Source organism: Nannospalax galili, unplaced genomic scaffold (genome assembly GCF_000622305.1).
Source record: "Nannospalax galili isolate Female #2095 unplaced genomic scaffold, S.galili_v1.0 scaffold17, whole genome shotgun sequence".
NCBI classification, from domain to species: Eukaryota; Metazoa; Chordata; class Mammalia; order Rodentia; family Spalacidae; genus Nannospalax; species Nannospalax galili.
In genome coordinates this window covers 8744885-8767109 of record NW_008342276.1, presented here as the reverse complement: position 1 = coordinate 8767109, position 22225 = coordinate 8744885, and the positions used below count along the sequence as shown (strand labels likewise).

General features: G+C 42.7%; 1 protein-coding gene across 1 annotated transcript in view; it reads left to right on the top strand.

Annotated features, from left to right (window-relative positions):
- The first annotated feature begins 14138 nt into the window (after positions 1 to 14138).
- Positions 14139 to 22225, top strand: part of Atad2 (ATPase family AAA domain containing 2) — a 79052-nt gene continuing 70965 nt past the window's right edge. The window contains 2 exon segments of the mRNA XM_008838007.3: positions 14139 to 14433; positions 20815 to 20963. Coding sequence (XP_008836229.1) covers positions 14263 to 14433; positions 20815 to 20963 — 320 coding nt within the window. The 5' untranslated portion in view covers positions 14139 to 14262.

Here is a 22225-nt window from a genome sequence, read left to right as displayed (position 1 = left end):
GGGCGGATCCAGAGAGGCGTGGTTACAGTGGGAGGAACCTATGTTGTGGGTGGGGCCCGCGATGAAGCGGGGCAGGAGAAGCGCGTTCTGGAGGCGGAGCTTAGGTGAGTGGGTGGAGCCCGCGATGAAGCTGGGCTTGGGGAGCGGATTCCAGTCCAGAGCTGCAGGGTCTGCAGTAACTGGATGGGTCCGGTTGCCCTAAGGTCCCGGAGACTTAAGATAGCTGAAACGGCGGGTCCTGGGAGACTGTTAGATGTGAGCTTCCAGATGCCCCTCCATCTCAAGCTGAGGTTGCCCCCTCTGGAGGAATCAGATGAGAAGCTAAAATAAGAGAAGCTTGGACATGAAAGCTGAAGCGTTAGGACTCTGAGCAGGAACCTGCAAAGAGGGAGAGGCTAAGTCAAAAAAGGACCCCGTGAAGGGATCGCACCCCAAATCTCACTATACTGTAGTTTAATTTTTTTTATTTTAGAGATCTGTATATATTGAATCACATATATTGATCTAGTAAGGAAAAAATGTTTTACAAGGGCGTGGTGCCAAGTGCCTGTAATCCCTGCATTCGAGAGACTGAGGCAGGAGAATTACTTTTTTTTTACTTATTTTTATTTTATGTGTCTATTTTGCTTGCATGTATGTATATCACATGCATGCAATGCCTACGGAGGCCAGAAGAGGGCGGTGGATCCCCTGGAACTGGAGTTAAGGATGGTTGTTAGTGCTGGGAACCAAACCCTGATCCTCTGAAAGTGCACCCAGTGCTCTTAACTGCTGAGCCATCATCTCTCCAGCTCCTTTTTTAAAAAAAATATGTGTGAGTGTTTTGCCTTCATGTATGTAAGTGAACCCCTTGCATGCAATGCCTGAGGTCAGAAGAGGTGTTGGATCACCTGTAACTGCAGTTAAGAACAGTTGTTAGTTGCCATGTGGGTGCTGGAAGCTGAACCCAGCACTTTGGAAGAACAGCCAGTGCTCTTAACACTGAGCCATCTCCCCAGCCCTTTAGAGGGATTGCTTTGAGTGCAAAAGTCAGTCTGGGCTGCATAGTACCAGACCAGCTCTGTCTACATAATAAAACCGTCTTAATTTTTTTTTTAAGTTTTTTGGGTCTTTTTTGTTATTTTCTGTTGTGTGCCCCTCCCACCCCACCCAACCCAGGGGTTTGTGCTTGCTAGGGAAGTGCTCTACAACTGAGCTAAATCCCCAACCCCTCCCCCCCTTTTTCAAAGTTTTTAAAGAGTCTGCATGGCATTCTGTGTTAATCAAATTTACTTGCTGACAGTCTGGATGGCAAGACCAAATTGTTAAAAGTGTTTATCCCTAGTGGAAGAAGGATATGGGATATGAAGACCTTTGACTTTCCATTTTATAGCCTTTTGGTTTCCTGTGTTTGCAACAAGCATATATAACTGCTCAGGGAACTTCCCATTACAATAAAAGAAATTCTTAGTTTGTTTTATAGGCCACCCACAGATTCTCAACCTCATGAGTACCCAAACCCATAAATCCTAAAGACTGAACATGTGTTTTTGTCAGTTATCAATTTATTGCCTCAGCTTGAATATACATTTCAATAGAAGCTCTACGCTAAATAACACAATTCATTAGACCGTTCCTTTAAAGTGAGCATGAAGCTAAGCTTTCTCAGTAGAAGACTGAGGGTACTGCAGCGGGAAGAGGCTCCCTGAAGTTTCTGGTAGGGGACCAGAGGTAGTGGTATGAGAACTTTCAGCAGAGTCACCCTCAGCCACAGGTCTAGGATTCCATCCCTCTGTGACCTTGCAGCTTTAGGCTTTCTTCAGCTCTCTGGACATAGAAACCAAAGCTCAGGGAGGCCCACATACAGTCCTTGGTGGCCAGCAGGGTCACACACTGACCTTCCTCTTTCTAGCTTTCTTCCTCCCCAACTGGTACCCTTACCCCAGGAACTCTGGGAATCACCTGTGCTGTTTCTCTGATTCCTCCTCATCTGCACACACACACACACACACACACACACACACACACACACACAAAACCATGATACCATGATGCTCTAAGGGGGTTTGCCCAGCAACTGCACATCACTGCACCCTCACCACACCAGCAAACCTCTGCTTTCTGGTAGCCAACCCAGGCCTTCCTCAAGAGAATGGGGATGAGTTTCAAATTTGTCTTCCCTTGGGTACTCTTCCTCAGCCTTGAGTACATACAGCGCTCTCTCTCTCTCTCTCTCTCTCTCTCTCTCTCGCTCTCTCTCTCTCCCTCTCTCCCTCTCTCTCTCCTTTCTCTCCTATTTTGCTTTCTCATTCTTTAATATGCTAATTTTGACCTCATTGGTTATATTTTATAGTTAATGCTTTCTATTCAATTTCTGCCTAACCTGTGATTGATTGTCTCCTGTTTTAGGGTTTTTTGGGGGTGGGGAGGGGGGCATTGGGAGAGTGGACCAAGGATGATCTTGAATTTATCCTTCTGCCTTCACCCCTAAATTGTTGGAATTACAGGCACAAACCTGATTGTGCCCAGACTACTACAGGACTTTGAACCTAACTGGTCAGTTTTGCCAGTTGCTACTAGTTATATAGCCCATGAGGGTGATTTTATGTATATAAAGCACTCAGATAGTTGCTGGCACATAATCAGGTTAGTCACCATGATTTGGAGTATAGTCATCCCACAGAGACTGGGAAACGGAGCCCCTACCTTCCTGCTGATTCCATTTCCACGGAATGGCTCTCAGATCCAGACTTCTGAATTGCAAAAGATACATATTGACAGTTCTAAGATCTTTTTAGTAAATGTTTTGAAAAAAACAAAAAAGGAGGTCAGGGCCTATCATTAGGTGTTGGCAAGAATAGTAAAACTTCTTGGCAATGTTTAGCCTTTCCATAAAATCATTTTAATGGGTAAGGGGTGGGGGTGAGTTCATCCTATGGACACAGCCTTATGCTGTTAGAAATTATATTAATGTTTTGTCAAGTCTCTTAGAAGAGGTTTAGGGGTGGTGTAATGTGTCTCAGTACACTATGTAATAAACAATTCCACAATTATGATCATATGATCATTATTTCGTATCTCTCTGAGCAAAGGATAAGCATTGCGATAGGCATAAATCTTTTTTTTTTTAATTAGGGTACAGGTCGCTGGGGAGGTAGCTCAGTTGGTAGAATGTTTGTCTCCCATGCAAGAAGCCCTTGGTCGAACCCCCAGCAGCACATAAAATGAGTGTGGTGAAATCCCAGCACTCAGAAGGTAGAGGTAGGAATATTTCAGATGGATATCAGGGTGGGTCCAATGGACACCCGCTGGGATTTCCAGGTTTTTGTGTCTCAGAACAAGGAACTGGACAGGGACATGTGGACAGCAGTAGAAGCAGAGACAGTTTATTAAGAAAGAGCGTGAGGAAGATTGGAGGCTCAGTGGGACCTGTGCCCAGCAGATTGGGACCTCTATAGGTCTCTTGTATAGCAAGACTTTTTGAAAGCATGTTCTGTTATTTGGTAGCCTTGGTGCTCTCTCTCTCTCTCTCTCTCTCTCTCTCTCTCTCTCTTTCTCTCCACCCCCAGCTTTCTCATTCTTTAATATGCTAATTTTGATCTCACTTTCCAACTTACTCTCCTGCCACTGGAGGATCAGAAGTCAGAAGTTCAAGGTCATCTTCTTCTACTTCAGAACTTCAAGGCCAGGCTGGGATAGGAGAGACTCATCTCAAATATATATATATGCTGGGTGTGGTAGCACATGCCTTTGATCCCTGCACTTGGGAGGCAGAGGCAGGCAGATCTCTGTGAGATCAAGGCCAGCCTGGTCTCCATAGAGCACTCCAGGCCAACTGTGGCCACAAGAAGATCCTGTCTCAAAAAGACCAAATAATAATAATAATAATAATAATAATAATTAATAAGATAAAAATGAGATTGTTGTAACAAAGGAACTCTGAAATGAAGCTGGGTGTGATGACTCACATCTATAATTCTAGTACTCAGGAGGCTGAGGAGGAGGATCTCAAATTGAAGCACAGCCTGGCCTGCATAACAAGACCCTTGGGGCTGGAGAGATGGTGAAGCAGTTAAGAACACATACTGCTCTTGCAGAGGACCCTGATTCAGTTCCCAGCACCCACAAAGTGGCACATAACTCCAGTTTCAGGGGACCTGTCTGACATCTTTTTTAATCGAATTTTTATGGATTTCATACAATACATTTTAATCATATTTAAACCTCCCCTATCTGAAACCACCCCCATAGTTAGCCCACTGAATTTCATACATTCTGTCTGATATGTTAAAGCCTATCGAGTCAAGTTTGTGTACCCAGCTGTTTTTTGGTGTGAGTTCATCCACTGGAGCCTGGTCAACCTATCTAGCATCACTCCCTTAATGAATATCAACTCTCCCTCACCCAACAGTGATCAGCTATCAATAATTCATTCGCTAAGGTTGGAGTCTCCTGTCCATTTCCGCAGTTCTTTGTTGGGTTTTATCTGATTGAGTTTGCTTGGGTCTTGTGCATGCTGACACCATTGCTGTAAGGTCACAGAAGCCTGTAAGATTCTGTTTCCTTATGGTCATGCCCAACCCCAGCTCTTACAATCTTTCTGCCCCCTCTTCTGCAATGGTCCCTTGAGCCATGGGTGGGTGAGGTTTGATATAGGAGTCCAATCCAGTGACATGCACTCCACAGTATCTTATTATCTACATTTTGGTCATTTGTGGCCTTTTGTGTTTATTACCCTCTGTTGTCTGAGGAAGCTTTGCTGATGAGAGATGCATTGGTATTCTACCACTTGTTCTACTATGTTCCATGAGCCTTAACTGTACAGGTTCCATTGTAGATGTGTCACTTAGGACTGGGTGTCTCACAGACACTTATTCTCTGTGTGACCAGTTGTGGAACTCTGTACCAGACTCCATCTGTTGCAAAAGAAGCTTCTCTGATGAGTGGTGACTGGCATACTTGTCTGTAAATATAACAATCCATGTTTAGCATATAGTAAGATATTATGTTTATCGAGGGTGTGAGAGATATAGGGTTTTCTCTTGTATCTATGAACTCTCTGATGTATTTATTTGGCTATGTTTACAGTGAGTTCCTTCCTGTTAAGTGAGCATTAACACCAATACAGATAAAATAAAAATAAATAATTTTTAAAAAGAAATTTATTTTTAAATTTTGTTTATTTACTTATTATTTATTTAGAAATGGTCTCCCTATAGCTCCACCTGTTCTGGAAACCACTATGTAGAGCAGGTTGGCCTAGATCTCATAGAATCTGCTGCCTCTACCTCCCAGGTGCTAGAATTAAAATCATATACCACCACACCTGGCAAGAAATTTATTTTTTTTAATTTTTTAAATTTATTTTATGTCTATGTGTGTATTGCCTGCATGTAGGTAAGTGCACCCATGTTGTGCAATGCTCAAGGAGGTCAGAAGAGGCTGTCAGATCCCCTGGGACTGTCAGTTATGGACAACTGTTAGCTGCCATGTGGGTGCTGGGATTCGAATCTGGGTCTTCTACAAGAACAACCAGTGTTCTTAACCACTGAGCCATCTCTCCAATCCCAGAAATTTATTTTTTTTTTTAAAAGTAAAACTTTGTTTCAAATCAAGTCAAAACAAAAGAAAACAAAACAAAAGGATCAGGAAGATGACTGAGCTGGGAAAGTATAACCAAGCAAGCCTGTGTTCCATCTTCAGTATCCATGTAAAAAGCCATAAGCAGTGGCATGCATCTGTAATCCCAGCACTCCTACAGTGAGATAGGAGGCAGAGAAAGGAGAGTCACCCAGAAACTCGGGGGCCAGCTAGCCTGCAGTTCTTGTCCCTCAGACAAGAGAAACCCTGCCTCAAAAGGGTCAAAGGTGAGAACCAACTACCAAAAGTTCTCCTTTGACTGCTACACTCAAACTGTGGCACACACATGCATGCATGCATCTGAACACACACACACACACACACACACACACACACACACACACACACACACGCCAAATAACTAAGGAAAAAAGTGAATGTTTCCCATGTAACAGCTTAAACATCTGCAATTCAGTGCTAGATTGCAGTGCTGGACTGTGTTTCCAGTCTGCTACCAGAGTCCTGGTATTTTGTCATTAAGGACATATCAAGTCTTACCCTGTTTGGCATGACTCACCATATATACTGTGACTGCACTCTAGATAACAAAACCAGGGCAGAGAGATGTGGAGAAGCTTTAATGACAAATTCTGCAAATTATACACATCATTTCTTATATTCCCTGGCCAAAGCTGCTCATAACGTGACACCCAGGTACAAGGGAAAGTAGAACATACAGGGTTTATTCTGGGCAATGCAGCTAATGTGTAGGTATCTTAAAGAAGGAGAGAATGAATATGGAGAGCCAGAAGTCTCTGCCATATCTTACTTTCATTATGCTTCTCCACTTTCTCTTATAAGCAAGTTAGTGTTTTTTTTTTAATTTGAAAAGAAATAGATCACAGAAAAAAATGCATGTGATCCTACGGAAAAACTAAAAAGGGATGCAGCATGAGATAAGTGGAGGCGTTTAGAAGTAGATTCTGACCTACAGATGTCAGGGATGTGCATTAGGAAGAACTAAAAGCTGTATAAAGGGCAGTGATTTAGAAGTGAGAAACTATAACCAAGGCCTCAGAGATGTGAGGATTCAGGAAGTCTACAGCATTTGATATGCTGAGGTTTAAAAACAACAGCCATGCATGGTGGCTCACACCTGCAACCTCAGTAGTTGGGAGGCTGAGGCAGGAGGGTTGCCTTGAGTTCAAGGCCAGCCTGTGCTACATAGTGAGTTCCAGACCAAACAGGAAAAGTGAGAGGAAGGGGGTTCTCTATTTTCCTGAGGGAGTGTATATACATACATATATATGTATGTACATATACTTTTTTTTGACAGGTTCTCCTGTAGCCCACCTGAAACTTACTATATAGACCAGGCTGGCCTCAATCTCACAGAGATCCACCTGTCTCTGTCTCCTGAGAGCTGGGATTAAAGGCATGTGCCACCACGCCCAGCTTCATATCCATTTTTTTTAACATAAAGTTTCACTATGTAGCTTAGGCTGGCCTCGAACTCACAGAGATCCATCTGCCTCTACCTCCTGAGTGTTGAACCTTTAGGTATGTACCACCATGTTTGGCCTGGGAGTATATTTTTAATGTTTGATATTAGAAGCAAGAAGAAGCTGGGTGTGGTAACACGCATGTGTAATCCCTGCTCTCAAAAGACAGAGGCAAGATTTCAAGTTTGAGAACAACCTAGGCTACAGTGAGATCCTATCTCAAAAAAGAAAGGGGGCTGGAGAAATGGCTTAGCTGTTAAGAAATGTTCTTGCAGAGGACCTGGGTTTATCTCAGCACCCATATGTTGGCTAACAACCATATGTAACTCCAGTTCCAGGGAATCTGATGCCCTCTTCTGATATCCACAGGTATTACATGACATAGGCACACTTACATACACACAGGCAAAACACTCGTACACATAAAATCAAAACAAATAAATAAAGACAAATTAAAATTTAGGGGCCAGAGACATGGCTCAATTATTAAGAGCACTGGCTGCTCTTGCAGAATTGCAGAAGATCCAGGTTCAAATCCCAGCACCCACATAGTGGCTAACAACCATCAGTAACTCCAATTCCAAGGGATCTAATGCTTGGCAAAGAGGCAGGCAAGAAGGATGAGAGGGACAGAGGGAGGGAGGGGAGGGGAGGAGAGGGGAGGAGAGGGGAGGCCAGGCAAGAACATTCTTTTGCTTGGTATGACCTGTACTGATGCAACAAGAAAAGAAAACAAATACCCAAAGCCTATTTTGTTTTCATTTTCTCTGCAAAATTAAAATGATCCTTAAGCTGCAGTGAGAGAAAAATAAAAGGCCAGGACAGGAATAGTAATAGCATTAAATTATCCTAAATCAGTTAAAAGTCTTCAGACCCAGAACACTGTAAGAGATTTAGGTTACACCCCCAAAACCTCTCTTACATATCCTCCAGAAAATATGTTGGAGGAAACGACATAAGATTATATAAGAATACTTGCTATCTTAAGTTTCAGAAAGGGGGGAGGGACACATTCCATACAACTTAATGTCCTCACATCTATTCTCATGATCATTTGTAATTTTTAAAAGTTGTTTGTGGAGCCAGGCATGGCAGCACACGCCTTTAATCCCAGCACTCGGTAGGCAGAGGCAAGTGGATCTCTGGCTGTTCTTGCAGAGGACTGAGGTTCAATTCTTAGCATCCACATGGTGGCTAACAACTATCTGTAACTTCAGTTCCAGGGAATCCAATGCCCTCTTCTGACCTCCACAAGCATTGCATGACATGGGTACACTTACATATATGCAGGAAAAAAAAAAAAATTCAGTGCTGGAGATGTAACTCACTGGTAGTGAGTTCCCAGTATTTGCCGCATCCTAGTTGCAGTGCCCTGTACCAAATACACACACACACTCACTCATACACAAAATCAAACCTCAGATTTACTATCATTAATATAAATAACTGTGTATGAACAGACTATTATTCAGTTAATTTTCCCTGTTGTTGAACATTGTTTGTTTTCAGCTCTGGTAGTGTTATAAATAAAACGGAAATAAACATCTTTGTGTATAAATCTTGGTCCACACCTATAATTATTCTAGGGGCAAAGGTTTTAAACATTTTCCATAACTCCTTCTATACATCACCATGTTGTTTTTTGTTTTGTTTTGTTTGGGGGGGCATTGTTTTGCTTTTATTTAAGAATTTCATACATGCAGCCGGGCATGGTGGCACACGCCTTTAATCCCAGCACTCGGAGGCAGAGGCAGATGGATCTCTGTGAGTTTAAGGCCAGCCTGGTCTACATAGTGAGTTCCAGGACAGCTGGGGCTACGGAAACCCTGAGCTGTGGGTACAGGGAGACCCTGTCTCAAAAAAAAAAAAAAAAAAAAAAAAAAAAAAATTTCATACATGCATATAATGCTCTTTTTTTTTTTTTTTACCAATTCCACCCCAATTCCCTCCCCTCAAGTCCCTTCCCTATTCCTCCACCACTTTTCTCTTTTCCCTACCAACTTCATATGCTCTTTTTTTAAGACCCCTGAGTCCATTTACTGTTGGCTGTATGTGCATGAATGCAGGCCCATCTGCTGGAGCATGGGTAGCCTATCAGAGGACACATCCCTGAAGAAAACTCTCTTTCCCTAGCAACCATCAATTGCCAAAAGCTCCTTGTACAGCTGGGACTCCATGAGCCCCTCCCCCATCCATGCTGGGATTTTGGTTGGTTTGATCTTCTGCAGGTCTTGTACATGCTATGTTGTTTTATAGAAACTGGTCCATCCAACATAAAGACTTTGCCTCAAAAATCTAAAATAAATAAACAAATAAATAAATAGGTACCCATCCAGCTGAGCATGATGGTGCCCACCTGTAATCCCTGTACTTAGGAGGTAGAAGAAAGAGGATCAGTTCAAGTTTGAGGCCATCCTGGGTTACATAGAAGTTCAAGACCAGAGTGGGCTACAGTGTGAGACTTTGTCCCAATAACCAACCAAACAACGTCAACAAAAAACAAGAAAAGAAAAGAAAAGAAAAGAATAGATTGGGTCATCCCTCAATTCTGCACTGAAGATTTTATTTAAAAACTAAAACATGTGGGATGGAGAGATGGCTCAAAAGTTAAGAACACTGGTTGTTCTTGCAGAAGACCCAGGTTCAAATCCCAGCACCCACATGGCAGCTAACAACTGTCTGTAACTCCAGTCCCAGGAGATCCGACAGCCTCTTCTGTCCTCTGTGGGCATTGCAAGATAAAAAAAAAAAAAACTAAACTAAAACAGCCATAGGTGGTTCTCTGGAGACAGAGGCAGGTGGATCTTTGTGAGATGGAGGCCAGCCTGGTCTACACAGAAAGTTCCAGGTCTAACTGGTACTACAGGAAGACTTTTGTCTCAAAAAACCAAAAATAAATAATAAATAAATAAATAAATAAAAAACAAAAATCTAGGGCTGGGACAAGGTTTCAGTTGGTCGGGTCCTTGTCCAGCATTAAAGAAGGCCAGCAAGGCATAAACCAGGAGAAACAGCACATGCCAGTAGTCCCAGCACTCAGGAAATGCAGGCAGGAGTATCAAAAGTTCAAGGTCATCCCTAAGCTACATAAGGAGTTTTGAAGCCAGCCTGAGATACTTGAGACCCTGTCAAAAAAGAAACAGACAACAGTAACAACAAAAATTGGACAAAAGAAAACAGAATTACCAAAAACTCTGAAATTCCCATTATTATTTAGGCTTACATTTATTTCATTACTACTTTCTCATGCTAAAGACTTAAGCTCTATACAAAGCAGTAGGTCCTAAGGTAGTATTGTGATACGGAAGTGGAGTGGGGACACTCCACTACTGGGAATGCAAATTTGGTGGGTTTGGGACACAATACATGGAGTTGGAGAGATGGCTCATTGGTTAAGAGCACATGTCTCTTGCAGAGGATCTGGGTTCAATTCTTAGCACCCATGTGGTGACACACAAGCATCTGTAACTCAAGTTCCAGAGGATTCAATACCCTCTTATGGCCTCTGTGGACACCAGGCATGCACATGGTGCACATGCATCCATACAATCAAAACATTCATGCACATAAAATAAAATTTCTTTTTCACAAAGAGAAAGAAGGCTGGGCTGGGGATGTAGCTCAGCAATTAAGTGTTTTGCCTAGGAGTGCATGGCTGAGGCCCTGACTTTGGTCCACAGCACCAGTGGGGTGGTGGGTACTGAGAAACCACAAAAGAATTTATCTTCCCTTCTCACTTTCTTTCTCTCCCTCTCTGTGAACTCCCCCAAAGAGGTGTCTAGCTCCCATGCCCTGTCAACATTAACTTGGTTGGTTAGTGTTCATTCTAAGAAACAGCTGGTGAATCTCTCCTTTTCAGTCTACAGCCTCAATACCAACAAGTGTTCTTGCCTGAAAACTGTAGGAAGCATTTTTGGTTACCTTCAACAGGAAAAATGTTCAATGAAAATGGAGAGTGGGAAAGTTAGGTGCAGCATAGAGAGGAAGAAGCACCTCCATGCCACACTCCTACCATCAAAGGATAAGCTAGTTAAGATGTCATCCTCTGCAATCCCTGCCCCTACATCTTTGGGTCACTCCTTCAAAAGCCCCAGAGGGCTGGACTAAGGTCACATGTCCAAACCCTGCTTGTCAGATTTCTAGAGAAATAGGATTTCTATAGCTGGGCCTTACCCAACTCAAATCCACCTGAAAAGAAAACCTCCCAAATAGGAGGGGTGTCTTTAAATGCAGAATAGGTGGCTGGGTCTTCAAATGTAGCTCAGTGGTAGGGCACCTACCATGCACTAGGTCCTGGGTTTGATCCTTGGCATTGTGAAAAGAAATAATAAAGTAAATGCAGATTGGCTAGAAAAAGGCCAATGAAAACCATGACCTTCCCCACCTCCATGTGATTAATGGACTTTTCTCTTGTGGGAAATCAATGAGACAGTTACATTCCTGAAAGAAATCCCTGTTCAAATTGATATTTACTTACTATCTTTGCTACCAAGAATAGAAAGGGACACACCTATGACCTCATCCCAGGTGAGGTAATGATATTATGATCGGATCTTAGCTCAGCCTTGTTTCTATCACACACAAAGTGAGAAAATATAGACCTTTTGGGAGCAGTCAGGGGTTGTGAACAAGAACTTCATTCTACTTCCTCTTTTTGTCCTAAATTACTTCCATCTCAAATGTAGGACTAGAAAAAGCAGCTCCAGAACAAACATGTTTTTGTCCCAGGGCTGCTGTGATGGTTAGTATTGTCAACTTGACAGGATCTAGAGTTGCCTGGAAAATGGGCTTCTAGGTATACCTGTGAGCAATTAAAGTTTTTGGCCTTAGTGGTGTGTCCTGACTTGTGGACACATCACTCTGCTCTCTGCCTCCATCTACACATCCTGCCTTCTCTGCAAATCTCTATGTGCTAAATCCCTCTCTTTACTCCTATGAACAGGAATAATTGGATTTGGGGCCCTTTCTAAATAAACTGAGATGATGTCATCTTAAGTGGTAATTACATTTGCAAAGACACTTTTTCCAAATCAGATTACATCCACAGATATGGTGTTTAGGGCTCTGATATATGTTTGGGGGGATACAGTTCAATCCACTATATCAAATAAAAGACAGTCAGTGTAGTAATCCTTTTTTTATATATATAGTTAATTTAAAATTTTATTATTATTAATTTTGAGACAGGGTTTCATTATGTAACCCTGACTGGCCTGGAACTCACTATGTAGACTAGACTGTCCCCAAACTCACAGAGATCTGCCTGCTTCTGCTTCTTGAGTGCTGGGATTAAAGACATGCCTGCCATCACACCTACCCATAAATTAAAAATTTTTTTTTGAAAATTTGCTGTAGTAATTCTTTATTTTTATGTGTATGAGTGTATTGTCGACATGTATGCAAGCACACCCATGTTGAGCAATGCCCATGGAGGTCAGAAGAGAGCACTGGATTTCCTAGAACTGGAGTTATGGACATTTGTTAGCTGCTATGTGGGTGCTGGGAATCAAACTTGAGTCCTCTGCAAGAGCAGTCAGTGCTCTTAACCACTGAGCCATCTCTCCAGTCCTTAGTGTAGTAATTCTCATTGTTTAATATTGTTGGGAGACAATAAAGGAAAAGTGAAACTCTTGACTACATCTGTCTCTTGGTGTTACAAATTTTCTATTTAAGAATCAAAATACTGCTCTTAATTCTGTGGAAGATGATTTTGGTAATCTCTTACAGAAATCACATACATGTTTATGTCTTTTAGGTAGAAATTTGTATGTTTGTTTGCTAAGACAGAGTTTCACTATGCAGCTCTGACTGGCCTGGAACTTGATATGTAGACCAGACTGCCCTTGGACCCAGATGTGCCTGCCTCTACCTCCAGAGTGTTGGGATTAAAGGTGAGGCCACCTCCCACTGCCTCCTTACTTTAGAGACAAGATCTCACTCAGTTGCCCTGAGGTCTTGAACTTGCAACCTCCCTGCCTCAGCCTCTGGAGTAGTTGTCTGAAAGTCGTTTTTTTGTTTTTTTTTTTCCTTCAACTTTTTGTCTGTTTGTTTGAGACAGGTTCTCCTTGTACCCCAGCTGTCCTGGAACTTGCTATGTAGACTAGGCTGGCCTTGATCTCACAGAGAGATTCACCCGTCTCGGCTTCCCGGGTGCTGGGCTCAAAGGCTTGTTTTTGCCAACTTTTTTGAGATGTATTATGAACAAAGAAAAATGGGTAAGGGTATACGAAACTAGAATCCAGTTCAAACCCTTTCATGTTCTTCTACCCCAAAGTATGAACCAGTATTCTCATTTCTTTTTGCGTACAATTGCTGACCAAGCCTGATCCTGCGTACCTTCTACCTGCTCTCATTATAGAGAAGCCGTTTTCTGTCACCCTATGATAACACTGAGCATTGGTATGTGCAGGCATAGCAATAAGGTACAACTATATTACAAATATTTGTTATTATTTTGCAGGTAAGGAAATCAGGACACAGACAAGTGAATAATTTGCTCTACCCAGGGAGGAGGATGTGACAGACTTCTGCGTACTGAACCACTGTGGGCTCTTAACCGCTCTCTTGAAGGTCACTTAGTTTTCTTTCTTTTGGGTAGTTAATTAATTTTGGTTAATTTATCAGTTAAAAGCTCTTCGGGCTCAAAATCAGATCTGTCAAAGTTGTCAAAGGCGTCTCAGTCTTTGCATTTGAATCCCAGATGGCGGGAAGCAGTAGGCAGGTGGCCGAAGGGGAGGGGAGGAGACGCCAGCCAATCAGAGCGCGCAGAGCCTCCCTCCCCCGCCCCCTCCGCCTCCACGCGCCAAAATTCCAAACAGAAAGCCGCACCACTGCCGCCGTCTCCCTCCGCCGAGGGCAGTGAGCCGGGACTATAACAGGAAGAACTGAGTCGGAATTCTCCCCCGCAGGCTCCTCTCAGATCCTCCACTGTAACCTAGAGTTTGATTCTCCCCAGCATGTCCTCCCGCGCTCTTCGGTGGCGCGCAGAGTTGCCGCTTTATGGGTCTGGGGCTGTGAGTGGGCGTGGACTGAGGCTAGTGGGCGTGGCCGGAAGCGGAGGGATTCCAGGAGCGCGCGCTGAGGGCTCTGGCGCGTTGCTTGTGGCGCCAGAATTCAGAGCGGGGAAGCTGCAGCGCGGGCGCCTCTTGGGCTCTTGGTGTCTCTGCCTCGGTAAAGACGCTGCTCCCTCCAGCCTGACAAGATGGTGATTCTCCGCAGCAGCTTAGAGCTGCATAACCGCTCCGCCACGTCTTCAGCAACGGACTCCTTGGACCTGTCCAACGAGTTCCTCAGCCTGGACCAGAGCAGCCGGAGGCGGCTCCGCTCGGCCCGGGTCTCCGAGAAATCCACCATTCCCTCTGCGGCGGCGAGCGTGAGTGTCGGGCTGGGCTGGTGGAGCCTGGGGCAGCGTGGGAAGTTTGGCCCGCCCGCGGCTGCGCGCGCCCTCGGGGGCCCCGCACGTCGCGCTGGTGGGGGAGGGGGCGGACCGGCGGAGTGGAAGGGTTCCGGTGACCCGAGCCGGCGGGGCGCAAGTCGGGAGGACGGACGGACGGAGCTGTTTGCGTGCGGGCTGAGCACTTGGTCCCTTCCTCCCCCACCCTGAGGCCCGCCCGAGCTGAAGTGCTGCGTGAGGCCGAGCCCGGCCCGCCCTCCCCGCTGCTCCTGGGCTCCCGCCTCTCTGGTCGCGTCTGTCGGCCGAGGGCCACTTGGGTTTGCTGACTGCTTCGGTGCACCCAGCGGAAGAGTTTAAGGGCCACGGGGCCACACTGTCACTCAGACTTCAGAGAGGGCCCCGTAAATGAGAGCTCGGCGAGTTGAGATCCCAGGTTGCATAATGCGTAGAGATGAGCACCCTTATTTCGTGTTCACTTCCTTCGAGGCTCGTGACAAGCCTTTTGAGAGTGCGTAGTGATGGTAAGCTATAGGGCAGATGCAGAAACGGGCTCCCCGAAAGCGATCGAAAATTGGAACTTCGATTTTGCTTTCTGCCTTTCCAGATCTTTCCCCTGAGGGCCCATCGTGCGGCAGTTAATAGTGTCTACGGGAAGTTTGCAAGGGATTGAGCCCTCTGGAAAGAAATGCTTCTTAGAGGTCTGGAGAACGGATGTGGCTTTTTTTGAGGGACACTTGAACTGCCGTGGAGGGGACAGCATTCACCCCCTAGGCCGGAGAAATGAAGTTAGGGTTAGACTAGTTAGAGGCGAACGGAAGAGGTGGGGGAGGCGTGGCTAAGCAGTGTCCACTCTAGTTCAGACCGTGTCAGTCTTGTATTAAGGTCACTACGTAAAATTACTGTCTTTTCTAGGTGCCCGTGTTGCTTACTTTTTTGAGTGGAATGGGTTGAAAGACTACATATTTTTCTTTCCTTTTTTAATCTCTGAAATTGTTGATTTTGAATTGAAGATCCTGGCTTGGAGGATTTGTTTCCTAATCAGGTGCAGGAATTGGCAGAGATCCCGGTAGGGCAAACATTTATTTCTTAGAATTAGAAACTCCTCCCCTTTGAACGATCCTTACTCTGCCTTCTGTTCTGGCAGTTACTGGCTTTTAGCATATATATCGTTTTGCTATATTATTTTTATTTGCTATTTATTATTTTGATTGTATGTGTATGTGTGTATTGCCTGCATGCATGTTAAGTGCATCCGTGTTGTGCAACGTTTGTGGAGGTTAGAAGAGGGTGTTGGATCCCCTGGAGTTACTGACAGCTGTTAGCTGCCATGTGGGTGCTGGGATTTGAACCCGGGTCTTCTGCAAGAACAGTCAGTGCTCTTAAATGCTGAGCCATCATTTCCTAATTTTTTGTGTTTCTCCTCAGATAGGACTATAACTCCATAGAGACTTGGGTTTTTGACGTTTTGTTAGTACTGTATTCCCAGTGTCTAGAACAGAATGTTACATATATAGAGACCTTGCACATATGTCATATACAGGAGCCCTTGAAGTACATACATCAGGATGTTGAATGGAGAGGATTTTTTTTCCAGGCTAGGGTTTATAGTACACTTTTTTTGTTTTGTCTTTTTGAAGCAGGGTCTCCCCTGTAGCCCCAGCTGTCCTGGAATTCACTATGTAGACCAGGCTGGCCTTGAACTCACAGAGATCCGCCTGCCTCTGCCTCCCATGTGCTGGGACTACAGGCATGCGCTACCACGCCCAGCTTTTTTTTTTTTTTTTTTTTGAGATAAAGTATTCCTCCTGTCTATTAATCAAGGCTCTTAAGTAAATCAAATTCTAATTAGAGTTACTTAGTGAGTATGGCATTGGATTCAAAGAAATTGGTAGTCTTTAAGGATGATACAGTCTTATTTCCAGAACCCCACCAATACCAAGAATGAATTACCTTGTGGTCAGAATGGTTTCTAATCTTCAGACTTCATATTCAGTCCCTTGCTCTCCTTTACATCAAGTGTGTGTTTTAGAGACTTAACTCCCTGATTACCCTGTTGTTTGGCTGTTTCCTAGTCTCCAGTCACATACTTATCAACAGAACATCTCTGGGTAGGAGATGATACTTTTGTAGGTTGTTACATTTAATTGTTCTAATTCATTGATTGAAATTTTCCATTGTTTAATATTGGAGACTGACCTTTAAATTCTGAAAGTACCTATAGTGTTATGCTTAGCACCATTGTACTTTAACAATTGGAATGTGATGTGTACTGAATAATGTAATGTATGTGAGTGTAGCTGGGTGTGCAGTGCCCCTGAGGTTAGAAGAAGGCATAAGATCCCCTGGAACGGAAGTTACAAGCCTGATGATTGTGAGCCTCTGTGTGAGATGCTGGGAGCTGAACCCAGGTCTTCTGCAACAGTTAGTGCTCCTAACCACTGAGCCATTTCTCCAGCCCCGTGATAAATACTGTTTTAACTTTGGATTTTTTAAAACTCCAGTTTTATGATTTGGGTGCTTTTTCTGTTTTCTTTTTCCTCTAGAGTCAGACTACCCATTGTTTATTTCTGTACTTTCATAGGTGTGTAGCTCTTTGATTTCTGTAAATTTAAGGATGTTTTTATTCCAAAGAGTCACTTAAGGTTGGATAAGTAGACCAGCAAGAGATTATTTATTTATTTAGTAATGATTGCACATTACTTTTGGGCTGTATTTACCTGTACTCTTGTGTAGGACTTTAGGTGAAGTAGGCAAGCACTGCACCACCAGGCCCTGTCTCATGTCTTTCTTTTTGAGCCAGTGTTTTGCTAAGTTGCCTAAGCTGGCCTTGAACTCACTCTAACCCAGGCAAGCCTTGAATGTGCTATCTACCTTTTTCAACCTTCCAAGTAGCTGGGGTTACAGACTTGTTTCCACCGGGCCCAGTGTATTTACGCTGTGATAAAATAAAATATTTTAATTAATTAATTAATTAATTTATTTATTTTTGTCTCTTTGAGACAGGGTCTCCTTGTAGCCCCAGTTGTCCTAGAACTCACTATGTAGACCATGCTGGCCTTGAACTCACAAAGATCCTCCTGCCTCTGCCTCCCGAGTGCTGGGATTAAAGGCGCGCACCACCACGCCCAGCCCCAAAATACGCTATTTTTAAAAAACTGTTTAAGCATTTGTAAAAATAGTCAATACTAATGTGTGACATACACCTGTAATTCTAACAGTTTTAACGTAGCGACCAGAAGATGTTCAAAGTCATCCTCGGCTACATATGAGGGTAAAGGCCAGCTTGGGCTATTTGAGACCTTGCTTCAAAAACCCCAAAAATAAATAAATAAATAAATAAATAAATAAATAAAACTGAAGCTAAACACAACATAGAAAAATGAAAAGCATATAGCTTGATGGGTTATGGCAGGTATGAGCAGGGAAATTTGATACGGACCAGTGAATGGTGCTTCTTGAAGTTGGGTGACATGGCAGCTCTGCATATGAGTATGAGCTGGAAGGGGTTTTTGGTTTTGAGTTCAGAAGTTGTAACATTAGGAAGCACTAAGGAGCTAGAACAGGGATTTGATGAGATAAGGGAGGGTTATAGTCCGGAAATTCAAATTTGGATGACCAAAGATTATAATAGTAGTAGCTATTTTAGTATCAAAATTAATCATTTAATTTTGGCAGTTGCTTTGTACTAAACATGGTACTGATAGACACATAAATAGCTTCTATCCTATTTACAGATAAGCAATCTAAGACACAGACCTTTTGTACCTTATACATGATTATACAGTTGCTGTAAATAATGTAAAAAATTGTCAGTCCTAGATACTACCTACCTCCTTCCTCTCTGGAGGTTGAGATCTCTCTCCCCCTGCCCCCTGTGTTTTATTGGGGACTGAACCCAGGGCCCTGCACACATGCAAGCGCTCTATGACTAAGCTATGCTTCCAGCCCTAAAAAAATGTTTTTGAAAATTACTTTAAAATTCTGTAGTGTGCACTTCGATCTAGAAGGCTCAAAAAACCCATTTTGTCCTCCCTTCCAGTGTTGAGTCTTCCTTGCTACCTGCTATTTATTTACAGAGAGTGAACTCGGCCACTCATAATGCAAGTCAAAGCTTCTCCTAAACCATTTTCTGGAGTAGTAAGTTGGGGTTTGTTTTGTTTTTAAAGCTGTCATACAGCTTTAATCCCTGCCTCCGGAGGTTTAGGCAGGTGGACCTCTGAATAACAGACCAATCTGGTTTAGCTTGAGTTCCAGGTTGGCCAGGGCTCTATAGTGAGACTCTTTCAAAAAACCAAAAAAGGAGCTTAAGTTTCTTAAGTCTTTTCTCAGTATTGCTCCCCACAAATACACATAGTTTTTCTTTTTCCCTTTCAAAGCCAGTCTGAAATATAGTCACATTTACTTACTGTAAAGTACATGCAACAAAATTTGCTGTTTTAACTGTTCAGTTCTATAACATTAAGAAATTCATGTTCAGCACTATCCATCTCCAGAATTTTTCATTTTTCAAAACATTAAACATTAATTCCCTAGTCTTCCTTATCCCAATTCCTGGCAAATACTATTGTACTTTATATATTTGATTCTAGGAATCTGATATAAGAGGAATCATAATATTTGACCTTCTTTGACTTGTTCTTTTGTGGTCTTCAAAGTTTATTAATATAAGCTGGACATGGTGGTGCACACCTGTAGTTTCAACATTCAAGACACAGGCAGGCAGATCTCTGAGACCGAAGCCAACCTGGTCAATATAGCAAGTTCCAGGCCAGCTGGGGCTACAGGGAGACCCTGTCTCAAAACAGACAAAGTTTATTGATACAATAATGTGTTGCAATTTGGATTCTTTTAAAAGGCAGAATAATATTTCATTGTATATATACCACATTGTATTTTTGGAAAATTTTTACAAATTATTGTTGCATTAAGTATGGAATTGGGCATATGGAGGTCAGAGAACAACCCTCCAGAAACCAGTTCTTTTCCTTTTGACATAGTGGGACCAGGGAATCAAACTCAGGTCATCAGGCTTGGAGGCAAATGCCTTTACCCACTGAGTCATCTCTAACCTGACTGCATGTGTTTATCTACTCTTCTGTTAGTGGACACTTGAATTGATCCCACTTCTTTGCTTTGTGAATAATGAACATGGGTATACAAGGATCCGAGTTTCTGCTTTCTTCAGGTATATACTCAGAAGTGATATCCTTTAAAAGCTGGCTCATATAGTAATTCTGTGTTTGGTTTATTGAGGAACTACCATACTGTTTATGTTCTCACCAGCAATACATATAGGTTCCAATTTTGCCTTCATTCTCTACATTCTTTCCAACCCTCCCCCTTCCCTCATTTTCTCTCATTTTTCTTTTTGGTAAGTGTCGATTCTAATGAGTATGAGATAGTAGATCACTGGCTTTGATTTATATTTGCTTAGCGACAAATGGTATTAAGAATCTTTTCATATATTTATTGGTCACCTGTATATTTTCCTTGGAGAAATACCTGTTTATCTGTTGCAGTCCTTAGTTTATTTTTTTTATGTGTATGAGTATTATGCCTACATGTAAGTAAGTGCACCTGTGTCATGCAATGCCTGAGGAGGACAAAAGAGGCTGTTGAATCCCCTGGAACTGGAGTTACGGACAGTTGTTAGCTGCCATGTGGGTGCTGGGATTCTAACCTGGGTCTTCTGCAAGAACAGTCAGTATTCTTAACCTCTGAGCCATCTCTCCAGCCCCCAACTCATATTTTTTTGTTGTTGAATATTAGTTTGTTTGTATTAGATATCCTATTGCACATGTATTTCTCCCATTCACTGGGTTGCCTTTTCATTCTGTTGGTAGTTGCGATATACAAGTTTTATTTACTTTTTTTTATTATTGTGTATGTGTACATGCAGGGAAATCAGAGGACAACTTGCAAGTCAGTTCTCTTTACCATGTAAGTCCTAGGACTGGAACTCAGGTTGTCAGACTTGGCAACAAGCTCCTTTACCTGCTAAAATATCTCACTGGCCCTATTTATTTATTTATTTGTACATGTAGCCCAGGCAATTCTTAAACTCCATGTATGTAATTTAGGATGACCTTGAACTTCTCATCCTACTGCCTCCACCTCCCAGGTGCTGAGGTTACAGGCATGAACCTCCATGTCTGACAGTAAATCATATATCAGCTGTTCCGTAGCCCTTACTGGTGTTTGTCATGAAATCATTATTTTGATGTGTTTCTTGGGGAGATGTCAAATCATCCTGTGCCAACAGAAACTGTTGTAACTTGTAATCAAAGAAACTCTTAGGACTTAAAGTTGAAATCTTAACTAAAGTAAAAATTATGATGACATTCTTAATTTTTCTTAAAGGATGGATCATCAATTAAGGAAGTTGAAATCTACCACCAGACACGGTCCTTAAGATCATTGAGAAAAAATGCACAGATTTCTTCAGATTCTAGTTTTGATAAGAATATGGAAAGAACAGAAAAACAAATGAATAACAGGCATTTTACAAGGTAATTCAAGATGTTTGACCACTATTTCAAAATGATTTTAAAATAGCAAAAAAACACAGTTAATTTTTTTCTTTGAATTTTTACTTTATATTATTTATTTGCATAAGTTGTATATGCATGTTGTGTGTTCAAACCCGTGTGCAGGTGTGCATGTGAAGACCAGAGACTGGCATAAGAGAGGGGTCCTCCTGATTGCTCTCTATTTACCAAGGCAGGGTCTCAATAGCTAGCTTGCCTCTTGTCTGCTTACTGTGCTGGGATTACAGATGGGTTACCATACCCACCCAGTATTTACATGAGTCTTGGGAATCCAAACTCCAGTTGTCATGCTCTTGGAAGGTGCTTTATCCACAGAGCCATCTCCCGGCCTTGCATTTAATTTTTAAAAAATGTACATTATTTGCATATGTATATTTACTTTGGCTGTGGGTGGTGGGGTGTGCATGTGTGAGTGTACTTGCTTGCCACAGTACTCATGTGGTCAGAGGGCAGGTTGCAGGGAACTGTCTCAGGTTATATCAAGCATTCTTAATGTTAAGCTATCTTGCCAGCCCCCTGCATTTAATATTTATTTGTTTATTATTAATTAATTAATTTATTTTTGAGACAGAATCTCCCTGTAGCCCCAACTGGTTTAGAACTTACTCTGTAGACCAAGTTGGCCTTGTTCTCCCAAAGATCCACCTGCCTCTGCCTTCCTAGTGCTGGGATTAAAGTGTGTATGCCTTTAGTCCCAGCACTTGGGAGGCAGAGGCAGGCAGATCTCTGAGTTCCAGGCCAGCTGGGGTTGCAGGGAGACCCTGTCTCAAAAATACCCCCCTCCAAAATTTAATTATGTACACAAACAGGTTTGTCTTATATTTTGTTCAAAAACAGTATTTGTGATATATATGAATGGAGCTGCCAAGGTTGGTTAAACAAGGTCAGTCTACCAAAACAAAACATGAGACTGCAACAGGTGGTTTTGCTTTATAGACATTACAAAGCTTTCATTCAAAATAGTTCTTTTTCTGATTGCTTGCTGTCAAGTTTTTCATCAATTCTGGCTCATTATAAATTTCTAGACATGCATTTCTGAGACAGTTCACAAAGGATGCAGAACTGTGTTCTAGTTTTTTTGTTGTTGTTTTGTTTTTCGGTGTTTTTTTTTGGTCTTTTTGAGACAGGGTCTCCCTGTAGCCCCCGCTATCCTGGTCACTGTGTAGACCAGGCTGGCCTTGAACTCACAGAGATCCGCCCACCTCTGCCTCCCTAGTGCTGGG